Source organism: Protopterus annectens, chromosome 1.part0 (assembly GCF_019279795.1).
Source record: "Protopterus annectens isolate FY-2018-M chromosome 1.part0, PAN1.0, whole genome shotgun sequence".
Classification (NCBI taxonomy): Eukaryota; Metazoa; Chordata; order Ceratodontiformes; family Protopteridae; genus Protopterus; species Protopterus annectens.
This window is the reverse complement of record NC_056725.1, coordinates 1,284,226,458-1,284,248,029: the sequence shown is the minus strand read 5'-3', so window position 1 is coordinate 1,284,248,029 and position 21,572 is coordinate 1,284,226,458. Positions and strand designations below refer to the sequence as shown.

Here is a 21,572-nt window from a genome sequence, read left to right as displayed (position 1 = left end):
ATATGCAGTGTAAGATATTTTTGGCTGTGGTAATGTCGCTGCCCAGTTGGTTGTGTACTGCTGAGGTGCATGTATATTTATTTTTGTTGATTTTGAGGTATGCAATCAGAAGTTTAGCATTATTAAATTTTGGAATGTTTAGATGGGCTGGAGTTATTTCTAAGTTGTTTTTATAAATAATAGCAATACCACTTTTTCTTTTAAGATTACTGTTCATTCTGAGTATGTTAAAACCTGGGGGAATAATTTTGTTTTCGGTTATTCTTTGTGTTAGCCAGGTTTCAATGGTGATTAGAATGTCTGGGGAGTAAAAGTCTAGATGAGGGATAGATAGATAGATAGATAGATAGATAGATAGATAGATAGATAGATAGATAGATAGATAAATAGATCTGTGCAATATTTGATGGATAGCTCTTTAGTCGACCAAATTTGGTTGACTAATCAGGTGGTCAACAGGTGCGTGATATGTACAGTTCTCAGGATTTGGAAATATGTCCCATATTGTACACGCTTGGAGCTAGTACATGTGATTAACAGGAGGTGAGTGAGGTGGTGCAGGGGCGTTCCCCCTGCAAAAAAACATTTTTTTTTTTATTTAGATTTTCTATGAGCTGAGATTGTTGTTTGACTCGTGCATGGCTTTATGTTGATGTTTTAACCTCAAAGTTGGGAACACTGACATTTGGTTGTTTTAATGAAATTCAGTACATCCAGCTCTCCCTACTACCTGCTTACAGTAGATGGCAGCTGAATGAGTGGTGGGGCACATTGTATCTTACATCTCTAGAAGCCCTTAATCCGGTCATTGATCAGCTTTGTCAGTAGGTAGTGAAATGGGCCGAATATAAGACAACATGCTCCTTGTGCCTTCTTGTGCTTTGTTTATATGTTTTCACTATTTGTTTATGAAACTTAAAAGTAGCTGCAACCTTCTGAAGCAAAATGCAGTTTTGAAACAGAATTTTGTACCAGTTGTTGGAATAATTCATGTCATAGATGATGCAGCATTTTCAGTTTTCCTGCATATTTTAACTTCTGGACTGCATTACTGTTAGCAGTGAACTTATTTTAATTACTCGTATATGAAATACGATTCAGCTTTGTAAAATATTTTCTTTCTGTAAGTATAACTGTTGTTTTGTTTTTGCAGACATTGAACCCCAAATGGAATGAAGAATTCTATTTTAGAGTAAGTGTTATTTCTACTATTTATTTAAATGAGAAGTTATTTCATTTAGCCTTAACATGCTTACTGTTGAAATTCTGAAATTAAAGTATTTATCTTGAGAGATGTTAAGTGAATGTTAAAAAATGGCACTGCAGTTTGTGTCCATCTTAAATGTCTGGCTGCCTTAGAGTAAAATAAGATAAAATAGCTTTGACCTTATAATGATGAATAAAATGCCTCAGAACTGCCACTATACATTCAGTAAATAAAATATGCCATCCCATTCTACAGGCAGTTTACGTATGTTTACATTGTTAAAAAAATCAACTTTTTTGAGGAGAAAGTTGAGTGAGTGTTTTGATAGTCTTCAACCCTTTTTATTGTTAAGGACATAATTAATTTTATCTTTGCTTGAGTGAATCCCTCTCATAGTTACAGTGGCATCTGCTCTCACTGTGATTAGCACACATTCTGGGTGCCTGCTGTAAGGCAGGCGTTGCAAAGCTTTTCATTGGAATTTCTCTCTCTCTTCTAGAATGAACTGAGACCTTGTTATTCAGGTTCTGTTGAAGAACACATCTTGTATGTTAATTAGATAAACCATCATATATAGTGTGCAATGGATTTCAATGAATTAATTACATTAGTTATCCATTGTCAGGGTGAATCAGGAAAGTGTACAGCCACAGAGATGGCCTGTGACCAGGATGAGATTCTTTAACAAATGTCTATAGCTCTGTATATGTATTTAGTGGAAACTGTGCAATGGCTGGCTAGCATAAAGTAGTGATCAGAATCTGGTGAAAGGAATAAGTAAGGTAGTAGCTGAGGCCTGCTCTGTCAGAAATGTGAACATGCCTTGAGAGACGTAATATGATGATAAGGTGAATAGGTGATAGGACGGGGCAGTGGTGCAGCAGTAACATTGTCACCTCACAAGAAGAGGTTCTCTGGATCAATTCTCGGCTGGGGTGCCTTCTGTTTGGAGTCTGCATGTCCTCCCTGTGTTCGTGTGTGTTTACTCCGGGTGTTCCGGTTTCCTCCCACATTACAAAGACATGCATCTGGAGTGTTTCTCCCCGGGACTCTGCTGAAAATTTGCCTCATTCCAAGTCTGACTTTCTCTGTTAAGAAATGTAAAATAAATAAACTCAGGACTCTTGTGTGAAGATTTACCTTGGCAAGGAGGTGAGAAGGTTGGTGGAGCTGTGGAATAATTGCCAACTGAATTAATGGGAAATAATAGGAATTAGGTCATTTGTTATGTATATGACAGAATACTGGTGTTTACATTACACCTTTTAAATGGTCTGCATTTGGCAAAGCTCTTTGATTTGAAGTATGTGTGTTCTGTTGTTCTGATTTTTACCTTAGATGGGTCTAATTTCAGATATTTCATGGGCTCTATCGTAGAGCCAATGAGAGAAGGATTTCTGGAGCTTGTCACAATCAGAATGGTGAAGTAACAGACATGACTTGATAGTCTGGTGGTGATTTAATATGCTGGGTAGTGTGTACATACTGTCTTATCTGTTGCTGAACAGAAGACAACTTTTTCAAGCAATCCTTCAGTTGCCTGAACAGTAAAGAATAGATTGTGACCACTCTTCCCACTCTTCCACTTAACTATGTCTAACATTTGCAAGAATAAGCCAGAAACTGCACTGCATGCAAGCTGGCCATCAGGCTGAAAAATGTCTGTGGTGGTTCTGCAAGGGATTGAATTGGCTCCATAATTTAGGACTACTCAGCTGCGCCTGTCCTAATATTTGCTAATATTTGCTTGTATGTATAGTAAATACGCACTATATTTGAATGTGGTACAGAAAATTTCATTTGTCATTGCACTTGATATATGTGGAAAGAACTTTATATACAGACTAGTATGGAAGCTGGAATTAAGTTTGTTTTGGCAAATTAAGGGGGAATTGTGGGCAACTGTAACAGCATGCAAACAGAAGAAGAAAAAATTTGAACACAGTAAAGAAGAGATCAGGTTTAAAAACCAGGGGGAGAAGTATAGGAAGGTGAAGAAGGGCTGAAGTAAAGTAGCAGATGTGTTAAATGTACAAATGCCTCCCTCCTCCACCTGCCACACAAGGATAAAAGCCTCATTTCTAACTGGTGTGACTTACTGTGGAATCTGCAACAAGTTTAAAAGTGAATTTAAAGTATTAAAGCCGCGGTGGTGCAGCGGTTAGCGTTGTTGCCTCACAGCAAGAGTTGTCGCCTTACAGCAAGAGGTTCTCCGATTCGATTCTCGAATGGAGCGCCTTCTGTGTGGAGTCTGCATGACCTCCCCGCAGTCAAGTGACGTTTAAAGACATGCAGGTAGGTGTGTGTGTGAATGGGTGTGCCTTCTTTGAAAGTTGGGCGCCGGGCTGGCACCTCGGCATGGTAAAAATCCACTGCCAATCTTTAGTGGACTGGAGTTCCGCTGTGGCGACCCCTAACCGGGAAAAGCCGAAAGACATTAGTTTAGGTTTTGTCAACATTACACTGGCAAGACTATTTAAAAGAAAATTTTTTTTATACTTTTTATAAACATTTGCCAGTTTTTGTCTTGCTCTGTCTTTTTTTAATTTCTGCAAATCTTTTGGGTTTCTAATAACATGACGGGAATAGACCCCATTCCTAAGTCAAGCTACGATTAAAGTTCATGAAATTAGTATTGTTTTACTCTTTGATGTCAGCCAAAAGTGCTTTTCGCAGCACCCACAATGTGCCCAGTAATGACTCCTTCTTTAGTTCGTACAGAGTTCATGTATTGGTAGCATATCTAAATATGATTGTAGACTCTTTTTTATAAGACCCATTGCTCCTACTACTATTGGAACTATCTGTGTATCTTTCTTCCACATTGCTCTCATTTCTGCTTGCAAATCCCGAATTTTTTATGACTTTGTGTCTCTCTGTGTGCAGGGCACTGTAGTCACTGGGTGTGGCAATTTCAATGATCAATGTTACTTTTGTCTTCTTTTCTTGGACAACTTCATCTGGTTTTCTAGCATCTATCATTTGAACTGTTGGTAATGTATGATCTTATGTGATGTAAACTTCATCATTTTCTATGATGCTTTGTGGGTCAAGTTTCCAATGTTTTTCAGCCACTTCAATACCATAATGTTTGCACGATCCCAAAGTACAGCAGTCTCGCCACATTATTATGCCTTTCACTATACAGTCCTTCTGCCATTAGTGTGTCACAACCAGCAAAGAGGTGTGCAACTGTTTCCAATTCTGTTTTGCAAAGCCTACATTTGTCTGTTTCTCCCACATGTTCAATGGACTTTGTAAACCAATGTGTATGTAGCCCACAGTCTTGGGCCACGAATATTAACCATTCATCTCATGGTTTAAATTCACCTCTCCTTAACCATTCCCACATTCCTTCCTAATCAACATGAGGTTCTTCCAGACATTTTCTATATTTGCAACTATATTTTTGCTTTTTCCACATTTCTTGCCTTCTCGTCTGGTCCATCACCTTATATTCTTTCTTTTGTTCTTTTTTTGGTACATGTGGTTGCTGCCTGGTTTTTATCTACTTCTGGTTTGATTTCCATTCCTGCTTGATGCCAATATGCTTCTGCTAGATTAAGCAGAGAAGTCATCTTAGATTTATTCTCCTCATGTTTCACAACTTTCACTACATTTGGGTCTTGTGAGGTCAGCAGATATGTGTAGAGTCCCACGATTGCAGATATCTATATATATATCTATATATATATATCTATATATATATATATATATATATATATATATAAAATCAATTTCAAGGAGGTCCATCCTTTCCTTCCTTCAGAATAGGGAATACATAATCTTGGTATGCACTGATTTTTATAAATCATTTGGTGAGCATGAAGCATCCTTCTCGTTTTCCTATCTAATCTATCCAGCACGTTTTGGGTCCAGTCAGTCACTCCAAAACTGTAAGTTAGGACAGGAAGAGCAAATTGGTTTATAACTTGGATTTTGTTCCTAGATGTCAAAGCTGTTTTCAGGTTTAATTTAAGTCTTCTGAAGTACTTCTTACTAAGTTTTATTCGCATTTGTTCATGTTTTATTGTTGATCCTTCATCAGTTCCCAAATATTTATATACTACCTCTTGCGGAAGTTCTTTATCACATTCTTGTCCCAAACTGACGTTTTCTTGGTGCTGCAGTTTTCCTGCTTTAAAAGTTGATTTTGCACATTTATCAAGACCAAATGACGTTTTTATATCATCTGAAAAAATGTTGACAACTTGCAGTTGTGCTTTCAGTTCCTCATCTGATGAGCTATACAGTTTCAAATCATTGACAAAGAGAAGATGAGAAATCTTTGCACTTTGCTGTTTTCTAGGAGCCACATTATAGCCCATGATCTAAGTTGTTGCGTAAACAGCTTAATGGATTAAGGGCAAGGCAGAATAGCAGCGGTGAAAGAGAGTCACCTTGGAATATCCCCCTGTGGATTTTTATCGCTGGAGTAATAAGTTGTCCTTTATCGTGGCTTAATTGCAAAGTGGTCTGCCACTGTTTCATGGTCACTGTAATGTAATCGATCAGTGTAGGGTGCATCTTAAATATTTTAACACACTCTTTTGTCCATGAATGTGGGATACTATCAAATGCTTTTTGTAGTCAATCCAGGCCATACTTAAATTCTTTCCCCTTTTACAGTTTTCCATTATGACATTAACAAATGATCCTTTGTTTTGTATAACTTTCTTTTGTTGCCCTTTTGATATTCTTCGTGTATCACTGTTGCAGTCATTACATTTGGGTTATTTGCCTGCAGGTAGCCCTCAGCTGGCCTAAATATCAAAGTCTTGGATTCCTGCGTCAGATGCTCTCTTTTCTTCCATGACATCAGGTCGTCAGGGGTATAAAACATGCAGCCGACGCCATTACATCAGTATTTCTTGCCGTGCGGTGCCCGAAGCAGAAGCAGTTCGCAAGTGCCGGTTAGCCGACTCCTGAAATTTTTGTTTTCGAGTTTCAGAATCGAAGTCTTCAAAAAAAGCTAAGTACCCCGTTGGGGATCCTTTTTCTTGCTCTTAACCGATGTCAGTAAAAGTTAACAGTTGTCTTACCAGTGGAAAGCAAATACCTCATGAAGATGTTCATTCGTTCTACATTCCTTGCTTAGGCCCAGACCATGATGTCTCTCACTGTCGCTTTTGTGCCTTATTCAACCCCCGAACTATTTGTCGTCGGTCTGTTTTCGCAGCAAATTATTTTGTTACTCTGTTTAACTATCCAGAAATGGCTTCAGTAAGCCATCCGACTACCGATATTCTGAAAAATGTAAGGATAAAGGCAGAGACATACTGCATAGGTCCAAAACTGCCGACGATGCTTCCGTTAAGCTAGTCGCCAGTTCGCTGGTACTCGGTGGGGTGCTTTCGCAGCCCCTGATATCCTCTACTTCAGATTCGCAGGCCTCTACTGAGACCCATTTGGAGTCCAGTATGCCGCGAGATGCTTCTTCGACTATGGTACCTGTGGATGTCTCTACTTTGGATGGGTCCAGAGCCGCTGTGCAGGCACTGGCTTCTGATGGTGTATTCAGGCCTACAGATTTGCATTTTAAACAAACGCCATCTTCTTCCTCAAGGCCTAAAACTCTAACCACGCCTAGAAAACCGATGTCCAAACAACATGGTCAGGCCCATATGCCTAAAAAACAAATGCTTAGAATGGCTGAAGACCTTATTACTTTAATTAGGGGAAGCCAGCCTCCCCCCTCTAAGAGACCTAGAACTGATTTTCCTTCTGATTCTTCTGAAATTTCTGTTTCTTCTGATTACCAGGATTTGCCCTTATCTACCTATGAGGATTCTGATGCAGAGGATTCCATTCCCTCTGCTTCCCCTCCAGAAGATTTTTCTTTTGGTGAAACCTTGCACACTCTTAGGGAGCATTTCCGCTGGGAAAGCCAGGATTACTCTGACTCCAAAAAGAGGCTTGGGGAATTCTTACTCCTCCCTTAACACAGGCCTTTAGCTATCCCTTCTGTTCTGGACATTGTAGATGATGCCTTCTTGGAATCTACCCTGGCCCCAGACACTTTACCTCCAGCTCCCATAAAACCTGACAGGTATTACAGAGTACCTGACTCTCACAAGTTCCTCTTCAAGAATCCTACTGCGGATCCAGAGACCATTTCCCAAGGACCAAAGGGCATTAAGGCTACTGCTGCCAAAAACCCTACCCCCTCTGACTGAGATTTCAGGGCCTTGGACAGATGGGGTAAGAAGGTATACAGTTCTGCTACTTTGGCCATTAGGGCCTTAAATTGCCAGTTTCATATGTTAAAGTATCAGCAGCATATCTTAGGACTACTTAAACAGGAAATGGTGTTGATTCCTGATTGTGCTGAACATAAAGAATTACAGGATGTAATGCATTCTGCTGAACAAGTTGGTAAACATACTTTGCAATGTGGTTTTGACTCTTTAGAAGCATCTTGCAGGGCTGCTGTCACTGGGTCTGTACTTAGAAGGCATGCTTGGCTTAATTAGCAAAACTTGCCAGATCATGTTAAAGCTAAATTACTGGATGCTCCCTTAAACCAAGACCGCCTGTTTGACAACAAAGCAGAAGAAGTCCTTAAAAAGATGGAGGAAAAAGCTAAGTGTATGCAAACTGTTAAAGATTTCCTGCAAGTACAGCCTCCCAGATTTAGTAGGCATTGGCCTTCTAAGAATTGGTCCTTTTCAGTCTCTTCCAGGCCTTCTCAGTCCAAATCCAGGAACAGCAGACCACCTAGGTTACAGTCTTAGGCTACACACAGGCTTAAGTAGTGGGGGACTCCCACTTCCAAAGCTGGAAGTAGTAAGACACCCCCTATGGAAAAATGTCACAATGACTTAACCTTAACCCTTACGAGCCCTGCTCCACTGCCTGCTCCCTTAGGAGGAAAGCTCGCACTGCATGCAAAAAAATGGGAACTCATTACCCAGGGCAAATGGGTTTTAAATATAGTTTTCCAAATATACAGATTCCACTTCCACACCTTACCATCCCCAAATCAGTGGGCAGAGGCTCAACAGCAGTATTTTATTTATTATTTATTTTATTTTATTTTATTTTACATTTGTTGACCGGGCTAGTCTAGCTGGATACATGTCCATTTTCAGTAGAGGCCCGGGGAGAAAAGCTCCAAGAAATCATACATAGTTAAAACAGAAGTTATTACAGATATTATAAAACAGCTAGTATTACAAAAGCCAATTATAATAAAATTTTTTTTTTTTTTTTTATATGGATACACTTTTCCATAATTTTTGCAATAGGGGATAGTAAAGCTATAGGGCGAAAGTTAGAGAAGTCATTGGAGTTCCCCCCTTTGTGTAGTGGGATGATATGAGAAATTTTCCAGATAGATGGAACAGTTCCTTCACTTATAGATCTATTTATCAGAATGGAGATGGGATAGGCAATGGCTTTAGCTCCTTTTTGCAAGAATTCTGCAGGCAGTTTATTGGCTGCGGGAGTATTAGGTTTTAACTTTTGGAGAAGGGAGGAAATGAAGGAAGTAGATACTGGTTGTAAGTGAAATAAAGGAGGTAGGTTTATAGAAGAGGTGGGCAGGTTAGAGGTATCAGGGGATAGGTGGCCAGCTAGAGTTTGGATGGCGTCTGTGAAGAAAGAGTTGAAGGCATTGGCTGTTTGTGTGGGATTGCCAGGGTTTGAGCCTCGTGGGTTAGGTAAGATTGATTGATTGGTCTGGGAAAAGAAGATTGTTAATACTAGTCCAGAATTTTCTAGGATCCTTTTGAGTGGTTTGCTGTAAATGTAGATAAAAGTTCTTTTTGTCTAGTAGGATGGCTTTTTTTGTACTATTTCTATGTTCTCTAAAGGTTTGTCGGTCTGCTGGATTCTTAGTTGATCGCCATTTTGCCCAGGATTTGTTTCTAAGAAGGATCTTTTGTGTAGTATTGTTGGTGAGCCAAGGGGCGGGCTTAGCTTTGGTTCTTATAAAGCGAGTTGGTGCATGGTGGTCAAGGATGGTTAAGAATGTTGAATTGAAGTATTCAACTGCTTCATTTAGAGGGAGTGATTTTAATGGTGACCAGTTACATTGTCTTAGTTCTGTTAGGAAAAGTTCTTGGTTAAATTGCTTTTTAGAGTATCTCTGTCTTCTAAGTATCAAGGCTATTTAACCTATCCCAGCAGAAGAAAGAGGACAAGGTTTTTACTCAAGACTTTTCCTGGTACCCAAAAAGGACAGCTCCTGGCATCCTATCCTGCACCTCTCTATTTTAAACACCTTTTTGGTAATCCCAAAATTCAAAATGCTAACACTTCTACAGCTGCTCCCTATGCTGGGCAAAGATGCCTGGTTGGCAAACTTAGACTTAAAGGAAGCTTACCTGCACATTCCAATAAGGGAATCTTGCAGGAAATACCTACGCTTCAGAGCAGGCTCCATGCACTATCAGTTCTCTGCACTTCCCTTTGGCTTATCTACTGCACCCAGGGTATTCACAAAGAGCCATTGCATTTTGCAGGCAGAGAAATATTCAAATATACCCATACCTGGACGATTGTCTGATTCAGGCAGAAAGCCAGGACTTGCTATTACAACACCTGGCATTTGTAAAGAAACTTCTAACCTCACTGGGGTACACCATAAACAAAAAGAAATCTCACCTAGTACTCTGCCAACAGATTGTATTCCCGGGAGCAAGCTTGAACACAACTTCCCAGATGGCTTTCCTCACGCCAGAGAAACAAGTTTATTTGACAGCCTACTTCAAACTACTGGCCACAAAGACCCAGCTACCTGCAAGGAAAATTCTGCAAGCCCTGGGGGTCATGGCCTCTTGCATTCTACTAACTGCATACGAGGAAGCTACAATGGTATCTAAAAAGCCTATGATGCCAACATTCCCAGGACCTGGAAACAATGATTCCTATCATTCCTTGTATAAAGACAGTTCCTTTGGTGGGCAAAGGCCTGCCACCTCAACAAGGGACTCCCTTTCAATCTACCCCCTGCCGCCCAAACCCTCACAACAGATGCATCAGACTATGCATGGGGGGCTCACTTGGCAGGGCAGTGCATTCAGGGCAAATGGAACGCGAGTCAGATGCACCTGCATATCAACCAAAAAGAAATGTTAGCTGTACAGAATTCCCTGACAGCCTTCAAGGACCACATCCTTCCAGGACAATTATTGGTAAAGACAGACAACACCACAGTTATGTGGTACATACACAAGCAGGGGGGAACCCACTCATACCCTCTCTGCAGACTAGCCGTGGCTCTGTGGAACACAGCCTTGAGCTACCAAGTGCACCTAGAAGTTCACTTCCTGCCAGGCAAGCTAAATTCACTGGCAGATGACCTAAGCAGAAATCTCATAGACCCACACGAATGGAAACTGGAACCAAAAATATTCAACCTCTTGAGGAACAAATGTAGGACTCCAGAAATAGACCTGTTTGCCTCCCCCCAAAACTACCAATTGGACAAATTCTGCACAAGGACTCCCCACAGTCAAGCTTGGAAAGTGGATACCCTGTCGTTTACCTGGGAAAGCCTCACGGTTTATGCCTTTCCCTCTCTGCCTCTCCTGTCGTAGGTTCTGCTAAAGATCAAACAGGACAAACCAAGGACAATACTGATTGCACCAGATTGGCCATGCCAGCATTGGTACCCCTCTTGCACAGTATGATACTGCTGGAGCCATGGCACCTACCTCAGACACCTTCCCTGCTGTCCCAGCAGGCGGGCCAAATTCTGCACCCTCAGCTTCAAACCCTGAACCTTGCAGCCTAACGAATCCCTTGAGCTCATAGGTTCATAGCCAAACTCAGGGGTTGGGCACATCAGTGCCCAGCTTACCTCATATTCTTCAGTACTTAACAGAAATGCTCCACAAGGGCCTATCCTTCTCGTCAATTAAAATTCATGCCTCTGCCATTTCAGCACATTATAATACTGAGCCACCCCTCTTCTCTCACCCCCTGCTAAAGCAGTTCCTCAGAGGGGTCAAAAATTTAAGACCCCCCCCCCCCCAGGCGAGCCCCTACTCCAGCCTGGGATCTTAACTTTGTATTGGAAAAGCTCATTTGAACCAGCTGCAGAGTTGAAATTCCTTTCTTGGAAAACAGCTTTCCTTCTAGCCATCACTTCAGCAAGAAGAGTGTCTGAATTACAGGCCCTCATGGCAGTGGAGCCCTTCATTATCTTCCATGCAGACAGGGTTTCCCTCAGGACCAATCCTTCCTTTATGCCCAAGGTGGTGTCTAGTGTGGCCCTAAATCAGTCCATTCATTTGCCTACTTTTTTCCCGAACCCACAAAACAAAGATGAACGAATACTGCACTCTTTGGACGTGCACACATAACTTAGATTTTATTTGGACAGGACTAAGCCTCTCAGAAAATCTGAACAGCTGCTAGTTGGCTTTGCTGCAGGGGCAGAGGGGAAGGCCATTTCAAAGTAAACCATTTCTAAATGGATAGCCCATTACATTCATTTTTGCTGTAAGCACCATGGAAAAACTACCCCACAGGGAATACGGTCACATTCCACCAGGGCTGCATCTACCTCTACAGCCTTCTTCAGAGGAGTCCCTACCAGGGACATCCTAGAAGCTGCTACCTGGAGCTCTGTACATACCTTCACCAATCATTACCACATGCCTATTTTTTTTCTAAATCCAGAGCTGGTTTTGCCACTGCAGTCTTACAGAGCTTAATAGCTGGTCCTAATGCTCTCTAACTTCCTCCTCCCTTCCTTAGCTTTGGGAATCAACCCAAATGTAATGACTGCAACAGTGAAACACGAAGGACATAGTACAGTTGTGTACACTTACCATAAATGTAGATGTTTGAGTGTATTCACTGTTGCAATCCTGGTTACCCTCCCTCCAGCCCCCCTGACTTGTTTGGTGTATTTAAGCTTTCTGGTGTATTTGCTTTTTGTTGGAGGTGTAACCTAACATATAATTGCTTCCCATTATGGGGGCACCTGACATCTGGGGCAAGAAAAACTGATGTAATGGCGTTGGCTGCATGTTTTATACCCCTAATGACCTGACGTCATGGAAGAAGAGACAGCATCTGACGCAGGAATCCAAGACTTTGATGTTCAGTCCAGCAGAGGGCTACCTGCAGGCAGATGACCCAAATGTAATGACTGCAACAGTGAATACACTCGAACATCTACATTTATGGTAAGTGTATACAGCTGTACTTTCTGTTGCCATAATTGGTTTTCTTCTAAATGACTATAAACTGTTGATATCAATTCCAGTGTAAAGTTTATACATCGTCTGAAGGCAAGTTATTGGTCTATAATTTGTAGGGTAGCTTGCAGGTTCACTCTTAAGTAGGAGCATTGTTTCTGTTGTTAGCCAGGTTGGTGTCTGTTCAGGGTGCACATATAAATAATTCTTACTGATGGCTAAATCTTCGTGCAATGATGTTAATACTTTTAAACAGAAGATGTTAAGTTGTCTATCTCGCCTTCATTCTTGCTGGATGGGTTCGGAGCCGACCTCGGCTCCGACTCGGCCACTCTAAAAGCTCGAGAGTTGGTTCCACCGGCTCAAGGCTCCCCTTATATCCCACAATGCTAGGCGTGAGTTACCTCAGATCTCGTTTGCCCCTACAGCGATCGAGGTGTTGTTTTTCTACCGGCTCAGGTCAGTTGTTTAATCAGTCGATTTAAACTAGTTTAAATCCCCTTTTCTTAACTAAATTGTTCATATTTCCCTTAGTTTAGTGTATTTCATCCCTTTCTTCTTTATTCCCATTTTTTTCCCTCAAGAACTTAAAAGTTCTTCCCTTAGGCCTTCGGGCCCTGCTATCCCTAGTGGAGTGTTTGTGTTGTGTTAGGGATATTTTTTATACTTAAGCTAACTAAATAGTTTAATTAGTATAATTTACTTAACTTTCTTTATAGTGTAATCAGTGTGTGTGTGTGTTTTTTGTGTGTGGTTACACTTAGGTCCTTGATAATGTCCAAGGATTCAAAGGTCTCAGGCTTCAAGAAGTGTGACTCGTGCTGTCAGAAAATGTCTCTGACAGACGGTCACACTTCTTGTGTTTACTGCCTGGGACCTTTGCACCTGCAGGACTCTTGTGCTGTATGCCATGGCTTCAGCCCCAGAGTCCTGCAGGAAAGAAAAAATAAACTTATTTTGAGAGGTTTACTTAAGCCTGAGGGTTCCCTTACTGTTTCTTCGGGCAAACCCTCTAAGGCTTCTAGGTCCTCGGCTCCAGCTACTGAGTCGAGGCCTAAGGCTTCGAAACCTCCTTCTACATCGGCTCCGGCTGGAGCCGATGAGTCTCAGACTGCAGCTTCTGTGGTTTCCTCGGCTCCGGCTGGAGCCGAGGTATTGGAAATTCCTGTGTCGTCTCCGACTAGACTTTCGGAGCCGACATCTAGAAAAGAGGTCCAGGTCACCGTCCCTTGGCTCCGTTCATTCGGCTCCAGCATCTCCCTTGCTGTCTGAACGGAGCCATAGATCTCACTCCTCTAGGTCATAGAGGCTTTCGGACCATGACCTTCAGAGGGTAGTGAGTCGGCTTCTTAAGTCCGAGGCACTGGCCCAAATGCTTCAGAGCCCGACTCATCAGTCGATGCCTGACCCTGTTCCTCATTATGTTCCTCCTCCAACTCCTTTGAGCTCGGAGGCGGGGCGTTTCGGAACCGAGACTGTGGTAGCGTCGGAGCCGATACAAATGTCTTCGGCTCCGTCGTCGGCTCCGATTTCTTCCTTAGAAGAATCTCGGTGCCGGACTTCCCTCGTCGGCTCCGAGGGGGTGAGTGACATCGGACCCTTCTCCGACCCCACTCTCCTTCTCGGTGCTTCGGCGCTGGTGAGTTCGGCTCCGACATCGGCCTCGTAGCCATCACTGTCGGTGCCGAGGGAGGTTTTCAGCTTCTCAGAGCGGGGACCTCTGGCTCTGCCTGACAGGGGTGCGTTCGAGGTCATGCGGAGTGTGTTGGAACCTGGTTCAACTCCACAGTCGGCTCCGTCCGCCCCTCCCTCTTCGGTGCCTCAGGTCAAGTCTACTCACTCCCTCATCCCAGACCGCAGAGAGCCAGCTCCTCAGGAATCCCCTGTGGGGATCTCATCCTCTTCGAGGCCTCTCCTGAATTGGCAGAAGAGCCCCCTCGGAAGAGAAAGTGTAAGAGGAAACACATAGACTCACCTGAGTCCGTCACCTCTGACACAGATTTAAAGGATTCCGAGGGTTCCCCCCGTTCCCCTTCTGAAGATGTCTCCTTTGCAGACATTCTAGAAATCCTCAAACAGAGGGGAAATTGGCCAGCCCTCAACCCTTCGGAGGATGAATCTGTGTATCTTGAGGCGTTTGGCTCCCGCCCTTCCACCTCCTGGGTGTCTCCCCTTTGACCCCTCATGCAGGTGGTAGCAAATAAGGCATGGACGGCTCCTGATTCAGTGGACCCCACTCCCAGGAGACCCTCAAAATTTATCACGGCACCAGCAGATAAACAATTTCTGACAAAGGGAGTTTCTGTGGATGCTATGGTGGTTGCTGCTGCCACTAAGAAGGAACTAGCTGATCCTTCAGTGCCTGTCCATCCACCTAACAAGGAATCTAGGTCTATGGACAGGTGCGGAAGCGGATGTTCTCGTCAGCGACCTTTGCAATGCGTTCGCTGAACTACCTATGCCATTTTACTCATCTTCAAAGAGACTTGATCAAAGAAGCGAGTGATATGTTGAAGGATCCTACAGCTGCGGGTTTTCAAGACAAGATGAACACTCAGCTGGCTACCCTGAACTCCATAGCTAACTCCTCCATGCGCCTCCTTTCGTATGCGGCTGATGGAGCGAGCAGGGCCGCAGGGACAGGAGTGGCCTTACGCAGGCATGCCTGGATGCGGCTATGCAACTGCGGACCCCTTTAAAGCGTCGTCCACTAATTCCCGATTTGATGGATCATCTCTTTTTGGTCCTCAAGTGAAAGAAATCTTGACTAGGTGCGAGACTGATGGCAAGACACTTTCTGCCGTCAGTCCGTTTTCTACTCCTTCTAGGCCTTACCCAAAGGCCAGAAAAGTGGGAAAATGTGGTTCAAAACAATCTCAAGGGACTTAGCCTGACACACAGAGTCGGTTCCCGCCAGAGGCAGAGGGGAACAACAATGGTAGACGTCGCCCTAGAGGCAGGGGGGGTCCGCAGATCCAGGGCAATCGAGAAACTTTCTCCGATAAGCCCTTTCAGCATCCCTGAGGTGTTGCCCGACTGTCCACCTTCGGAGGCAGTCGGGAAGATTGTCACTGTACCCAGAAGCCTGGCTATCCCTAACTCGAGACAAGTGGGTACAGTCCATCATTTCGAAGGCTATTCCATTCCCTTCGTTTGCATTCCAAACCGATCAAAAATCCCTTCCAGATGTTCCACCGCTCAAAGGGATCTTGCAGCTTTGGAAATTTCAAAGCTGCTTGCAAAAGAGCAATTCAGCCAGTTCCAGCAGACCAGCAAGGATCCGGAATCTACTCCAGGTTCTTTTTAGTTCCAAAAAAAACAGGGGACTGGAGACCAATTTTGGATCTCAGTATCTTGAACAAGTCGGTCAAGAAAACACGATTTCGGATGGTCACGCTACAGTCCATCCTTCCCTATTGGGAAGTAAAAACTGGATGTGCTCTATAGACCTTCAGGATGCGTACTATCATATAAAATGAACAGACGCTCCAGAAGATTTCTCCGCTTCAGGCTGGGAACCAGTCATTTTCAATTCAGAGCCCTGCCCTTTGGACTCACCACTGCCCCCCGGGTGTTTACCAAATGCATGGCAGTGGTAGCTTCTCACCTGAGACGTCAAGGATTCCAGGTGTTTCCATATTTGGACGACTGGCTCCTCACAGCTCCCACCAAGCATCTTCTTCTAAGGGCCAGGGACTACACCTTTCACATTTGTCAAAACTTAGGCATTTCAATAAATTGCGAAAAGTCTGTTTTGTCGCCTTGTCTTGTTATTACCTTCATAGGCGCAATTCTAGACACAGTCAACATGTCTGAGGCTAACAGATCAGAGAATAACAGACATACACAAACTGGTCTCTCCTCTTCAGCAGCAACAGAGTCAAAGCCAGGTTAGTTCTGAAAGTATTGGGGATTATGGCTGCCATACCTCTGCTTCCATTAGCCAGATTCCACATGAGAATCCTTCAATGGATGCTCTTCACACAATGGTCATACCAGCAACTTCCGATGTCCCACACCATTATGATTACGCAAACATGCAGGAATCATCTTCTGTGGTGGATGTCTTCCCTCAGCTCTTCTTGGGAAGACCCTTTGTTCCTCCCCTCCGGTTGCTACCCTGACAACGGACGCCTCCCTGATCGGGTGGGGGGGGCATTATCAGGGCAGAACTGTCCAGGGCACATGGCAACCAGACGAATGCCACTTGCACATAAATGTTCTAGAGATGAGAGCAGTGCTTTTAGCGTTGCAAGCCCTTCAAGACTCTCTTCCCTTGGGAACGATAGCAATCCAGACAGACAATATGTCTGTAGTGTGGTATATCAACAAACAAGGCGGAACCAGGTCATATCCCCTATGTCGAGAAGCACTCAGACTGTGGCAATGGGCGATTTCTTCTCAGCGGTTTCTGATAGCAACGCACATCCCCGGGAAGTCCAATCAAATCGTGGACAAGTTGAGCAGAGCTATCCTCATGCCTCACGAGTGGTCTCTGAAAGATTCTATTGTGAGAAAAATTTTTCTCAAGTGAGGTCAGCCTTGCTGCGACCTTTTTGCTACTCCCCAAAACAGCAAGTGCAAAGATTATTTCACCCTATTCCCTTTACCAGGCCAGCCCAGCAGAGATGCTCTAGTCCAAGTTTGGCCCCGGGGACTTCTGTATGCATTTCCTCCCTTCCCACTAATCTCTCAAGTGATACAGAAAGCTATCGCTCAGAAGGCCTCCTTGATCCTCATTGCTCCTTACTGGCCTCGACAGGTTTGGTTCCCCTTTCTACATCAATTTCTGTGGGAGCAACCTTGGCATCTGGACCTAGTTCCAGACCTTTTGATCCATCAGTCGGGTCAGTTTCATCGCTCCCTCCCCTCTCTGAACCTCACTGCTTGGTTCCTCCAATTCCAACCTTAGCCAGGCTTCCTCATATATCTCACGCTGTTCGAGATATTTTGATAGCTTCCCATAAATCTTCCACTCGAAAGATTTATCTAAGTAAGTGGAAACGTTTCGCCTATTGGGCTCAAGGAAGGGACATAGATCCTTTCATGGCTTCCAATCAAATAGTCCTTGATTTTCTAGCTGAACTCTTCCATGCAGGTTCATCTCCTTCTACTCTTAAAGTTCAATTGGCAGCTATTTCTAACTTTCATGTGGGCATCTCAGAGTCTGCCATAATGTCCCACAAGCTTTGCAAAGCCTTTTTGAAGGGAGTTTTTCTACTCAGACCTCCTATAAGAAATCCTCCTCCTCCTTGGGACCTAAATTTAGTTCTCAGTTCCTTAATTCTCCCCCCTTTCGAACCTGCAGCTTCCTGTTCTTTAAAATTGCTATCATGGAAGACTCTCTTTCTAGTAGCTATTACTTCAGCTAGAAGAGTTTCAGAACTTCATGCACTCAGCTGTCGACCTCCTTATCTGTTGTTCCATAAGGACAGGGTATCCTTACGAACCAACCCGTCCTTTTTACCTAAAATAGCCTCGTCTAACCTAAATCAAAGCATTGACCTCCTGTGTTTTTTCCAGAATATGCTAATAGGTCTGAACAAAAATTGCATTGGCTAGATGTTCATCGTCAATTAAGGTACTATTTGGATAGAACCAAACAATTCAGAAAATCTGACCAGCTGTTTGTCTCTTATGCAGAAGGCAAAAAGGGACTTTCTGTTTCTAAGGTATCACTATCTAGATGGCTAACATCTCTAATTTCCATTATCTATGAAATAAGACACCAAAAGCTACCTAACAAACCTAAAGCCCATTCCACCAGAGCTTTGGCTACTTCTATAGCCTTCCAAGACAGACTGCCTATAGACACCATTTGTGCAGCAGCTACTTGGGCTACTCCTCACACTTTCTTTTCACATTATAAGTTGGATTTAGCTTCTAGGCATAGAGCTAATTTTGGTTCCACTGTGCTCAAGAGTCTGTTCCTGTAGGCCACCCAGGACAAGGTGCTAGGGGTGCGGTCCCATCCAGCAAGAATGAAGGCGAGATAGACAACTTAACATATAGAAGTTATGTTCTTACCATAACGTTCCATGTTAGTTGTCTTCTTCTCCTTCTTCTTAAGTCCCCCTCCTTCCCCCTGGCCTGGACAGACCTAGAGGAGTTTTGATTGTGACCTCTCTTTCTACCACATCTTTACTTTAGGTATATGCTCTGCTGTGCATATTTTCCTGGATCAGGATGTAGGTCACCCTTCTCTTCTCCCTTGTTTATAGAGGTGGACTTTGTTTCTAGTTATTCTGCTACTATTATAAGCTGGGCCTAGCTTACAAACGAGATCTGAGGTAACTCACGCCTAGCATTGTGGGATATAAGGGGAGCCTCGAACCGGTGGAACCAACTCTCGAGCTTTTAGAGTGGCCGAGTCGGAGCCGAGGTCGGCTCCGAACCCATCCAGCAAGAAGAAGGCGAGAAGAAGACAACTAACATGGAACGTTATGGTAAGAACATAACTTCTATTTAGGTACTGCATCTGGGCCAGGGGTTTTCCAATTAGAGACTTTTCTTAACTTTGTTTCAATCTCTCTGGTTGTTACTTTATCCCATTTCATATCCTGTACCTTTAAGCTTTTTATTCTTTCTTTTACTTCTATCTATTTAGCATCTTTGTTGTGTTCCACAAGATCTTCATAGATACTGCTCCAAAATGTATCTATTTCTTCTTTTTTTTGATGTTCTTTCAATTCCTTTTACCTTATTTCCCAGTTCTCTATAAAACTTTGAGTCATCAATAAATTGCTTATTTTTCACCTTTCCTTTATGTTTGTCTATGTATCTTCTAAGTTTTTCTGCCTGTGCTGAGATTTTTAGTTTATTATTTGCGATAGTGCATGATAGATCCTGATCTATTCTTAATACTGCGCACTGCTTTTATCACGTCTGTCTGAGTATTTTTGTTGATCTGTTCCAAACTCTTCTAATAGTGACACTTCTTGTCTTAGTTGCTTTATAGTTTTCTCTAATCGATACTTCCATGATGGTATGCAGTTTCTCCCCTTCCTTTCCTTCACTACCCTGTGTTCTTGTGGTAGAACTTTATCAGTTATTAATTTAGCTGCACAGTAATATATCCTGTTTACTTCTGTTATATTGCATGAATCTCTATGGACAGTCCTAATTACTGTGCTCATTTGTTTTATCAAACTTCTGATTTTTTGGGTTTTATTGACCTTCTGCAGTCTATTTCTTTCATTGATCATAATACAGCTATCTCTATTAATTTAAGCAACTCTTCTCTTAGCTCTGTTTCTTCTAGACTGAAAGCACATTTTTTTGTTTTACATTTCCTGCGGACATTCTATAGAAAGTTCTACCACATTTTCCTGTAGCAAATCCACATCTTCCTGTAGCAAATTCTCTTCAAAGTCATCCAGTGCCATCCGTTGCTCTAGTATGACAATTCACTGGCCTATCACTCCTCAACATTAACTGCGTCAGAGTTTCCACAGTTTCCTGTTCCTTCCCTTGCTGTCCAGCTTCAAGTGGATGTTTATACTGGTTTTCTGTGGAAGGTTCCAAAATATCTTCATATGGCACCTGATCAATTGCTTCTCATTCCTGTGGTTTCTCCTTAATTTGGAGATGTCCTTCAAGAATGCAGCTGCAGTCCTAACATATGGGTTGTCCTGCCTCAGGCAGCCCTCGGTCGGCCGGATTCCAAAGTCTGGGTCCGACGTCGGCTGATGTCGCATTCTTCTCCGACGTCAGAGCGGCAGGAGTACATAAGCATCAGCCGACGCCATCTTCTTCAGTCTTTCTTGCCGCGGTGCCCGAAGCAGAAGCAGTTCGCAAGTGCCGGTCGGTCAGCTCCTGTATTCTTCGATCCGAAGTCATCAAAAAAGCTAAGTACCCCATTGGGGACATTTTCTTGCCTCAGCCGATGTCAGAAATTACTGAAAAAGTTAATAATTGTTTGTCTTGTGGTAAACAAATACCTCATAAGGATTTCCATTCTTACTGCCTTCCTTGCCTTGGCCCAGACCACGACGTCTCGGCCTGTGCCGCCTGTGCTCGCTTCAATAAGCGCACTCTCAGGTGCCGGGCGGAGTTCGCTGAAGACTTTTTCGGCGAAAAATACGATTACAAGATGCCGTCGGAATTACCGACATCGCAGACTCCTAAAAAACGTAAAGACCAGAACCATGTCTTCCACTGACACCATGCCAAAACCTACCGCGAGTGCCCCGGTTCCCTCTGAGGCGGTTATTTCACCGCTCCGAACCGAAGACACAGCATTACCGATACCTCCGATACCGGAGACCACACCGACGCCAGTTATTGATTTTCCTCCGGAAACTGTAACCGAGGAAATGCCCGAGACCATTGCTGTGGATAAGGTAACTCCTGCACGTGGAGCTGCTAGGCCTCCCATGTCCATGTCTATCTAGGCCTACACACGTTCTAAGGCAGCCAGCAAGACTAAGCACCTTACTGCAAAAGCCTTACCTCAGCCTACTCCTGAGACACAAATCATGACTATGGCAGCAGACTTAATCTCCATGATCAGAGGATCCCAGCCTCCTCCTGATAAGAGGCCCAGGGTTGAGCCCACTGACCCTCTCCCTTCAGATGAAGATTCTGAGGCATCTGGCCTCTCCGATAGCCAGGAAGAGCCTTTCCAGACCTACGAGGACTCAGATGCAGAGGACTCCATCCCCTCAGCCTCCCCTCCTGAGGATATTTCTTTTGGGGAAGTTCTGCATTCCATGAGGGAACATTTCCAGTGGCAAGGCCAGGAATTTTCTGATTCCAGAAAGCGCCTTCGTACCTTCCTTAAAAAGCCCCAGCACAGGCCCTTAGCTATCCCTCCTGTGCTTGATGTTTTGGATGATTTATACTCTGACTCCAGTGTTACCCCTGATACTCTCCCTCCTGCTCCTGCCAAGCCGGACAGATACTATAGAGTTCCTGAAACACATTCTCACTTCTTTAGGGCCCATGCTGTTGATTTAGAAACTATTTCACAAGGGCCGAAAGGGGTTTCAGCTACCACCTCCAAAAATCCTTTGCCTTCCAACAGGGAAGCTAGGTCATTAGAGAGATGGGGGAAGAAGGTTTACACCTCCACTACTTTATCTATGAGAGCTCTCAATTGTCTCTTTCATATGTTTCAATATCAGGATTTCCTGTTAGATGATTTACAGAAAACTTTGGCCTCTTCTGATCCTTTAGATAGGAAGTCCTTGCAGGAGGCTGTACACAACTCT

The 21,572-nt window shown here is 43.5% G+C and overlaps 1 protein-coding gene across 2 annotated transcripts in view; it reads left to right on the top strand.

The window, feature by feature from the left end:
• The window catches only part of NEDD4L (NEDD4 like E3 ubiquitin protein ligase), a 3,335,946-nt gene that overhangs the window by 1,412,528 nt on the left and 1,901,846 nt on the right, over nucleotides 1-21,572 (top strand). For both annotated transcript variants that reach the window (XM_044066167.1, XM_044066169.1), the window contains one exon: nucleotides 1,154-1,192. In XM_044066167.1, the coding sequence (XP_043922102.1) occupies nucleotides 1,154-1,192 (39 nt within the window). The remainder of the gene's footprint in view (nucleotides 1-1,153; nucleotides 1,193-21,572) is intronic.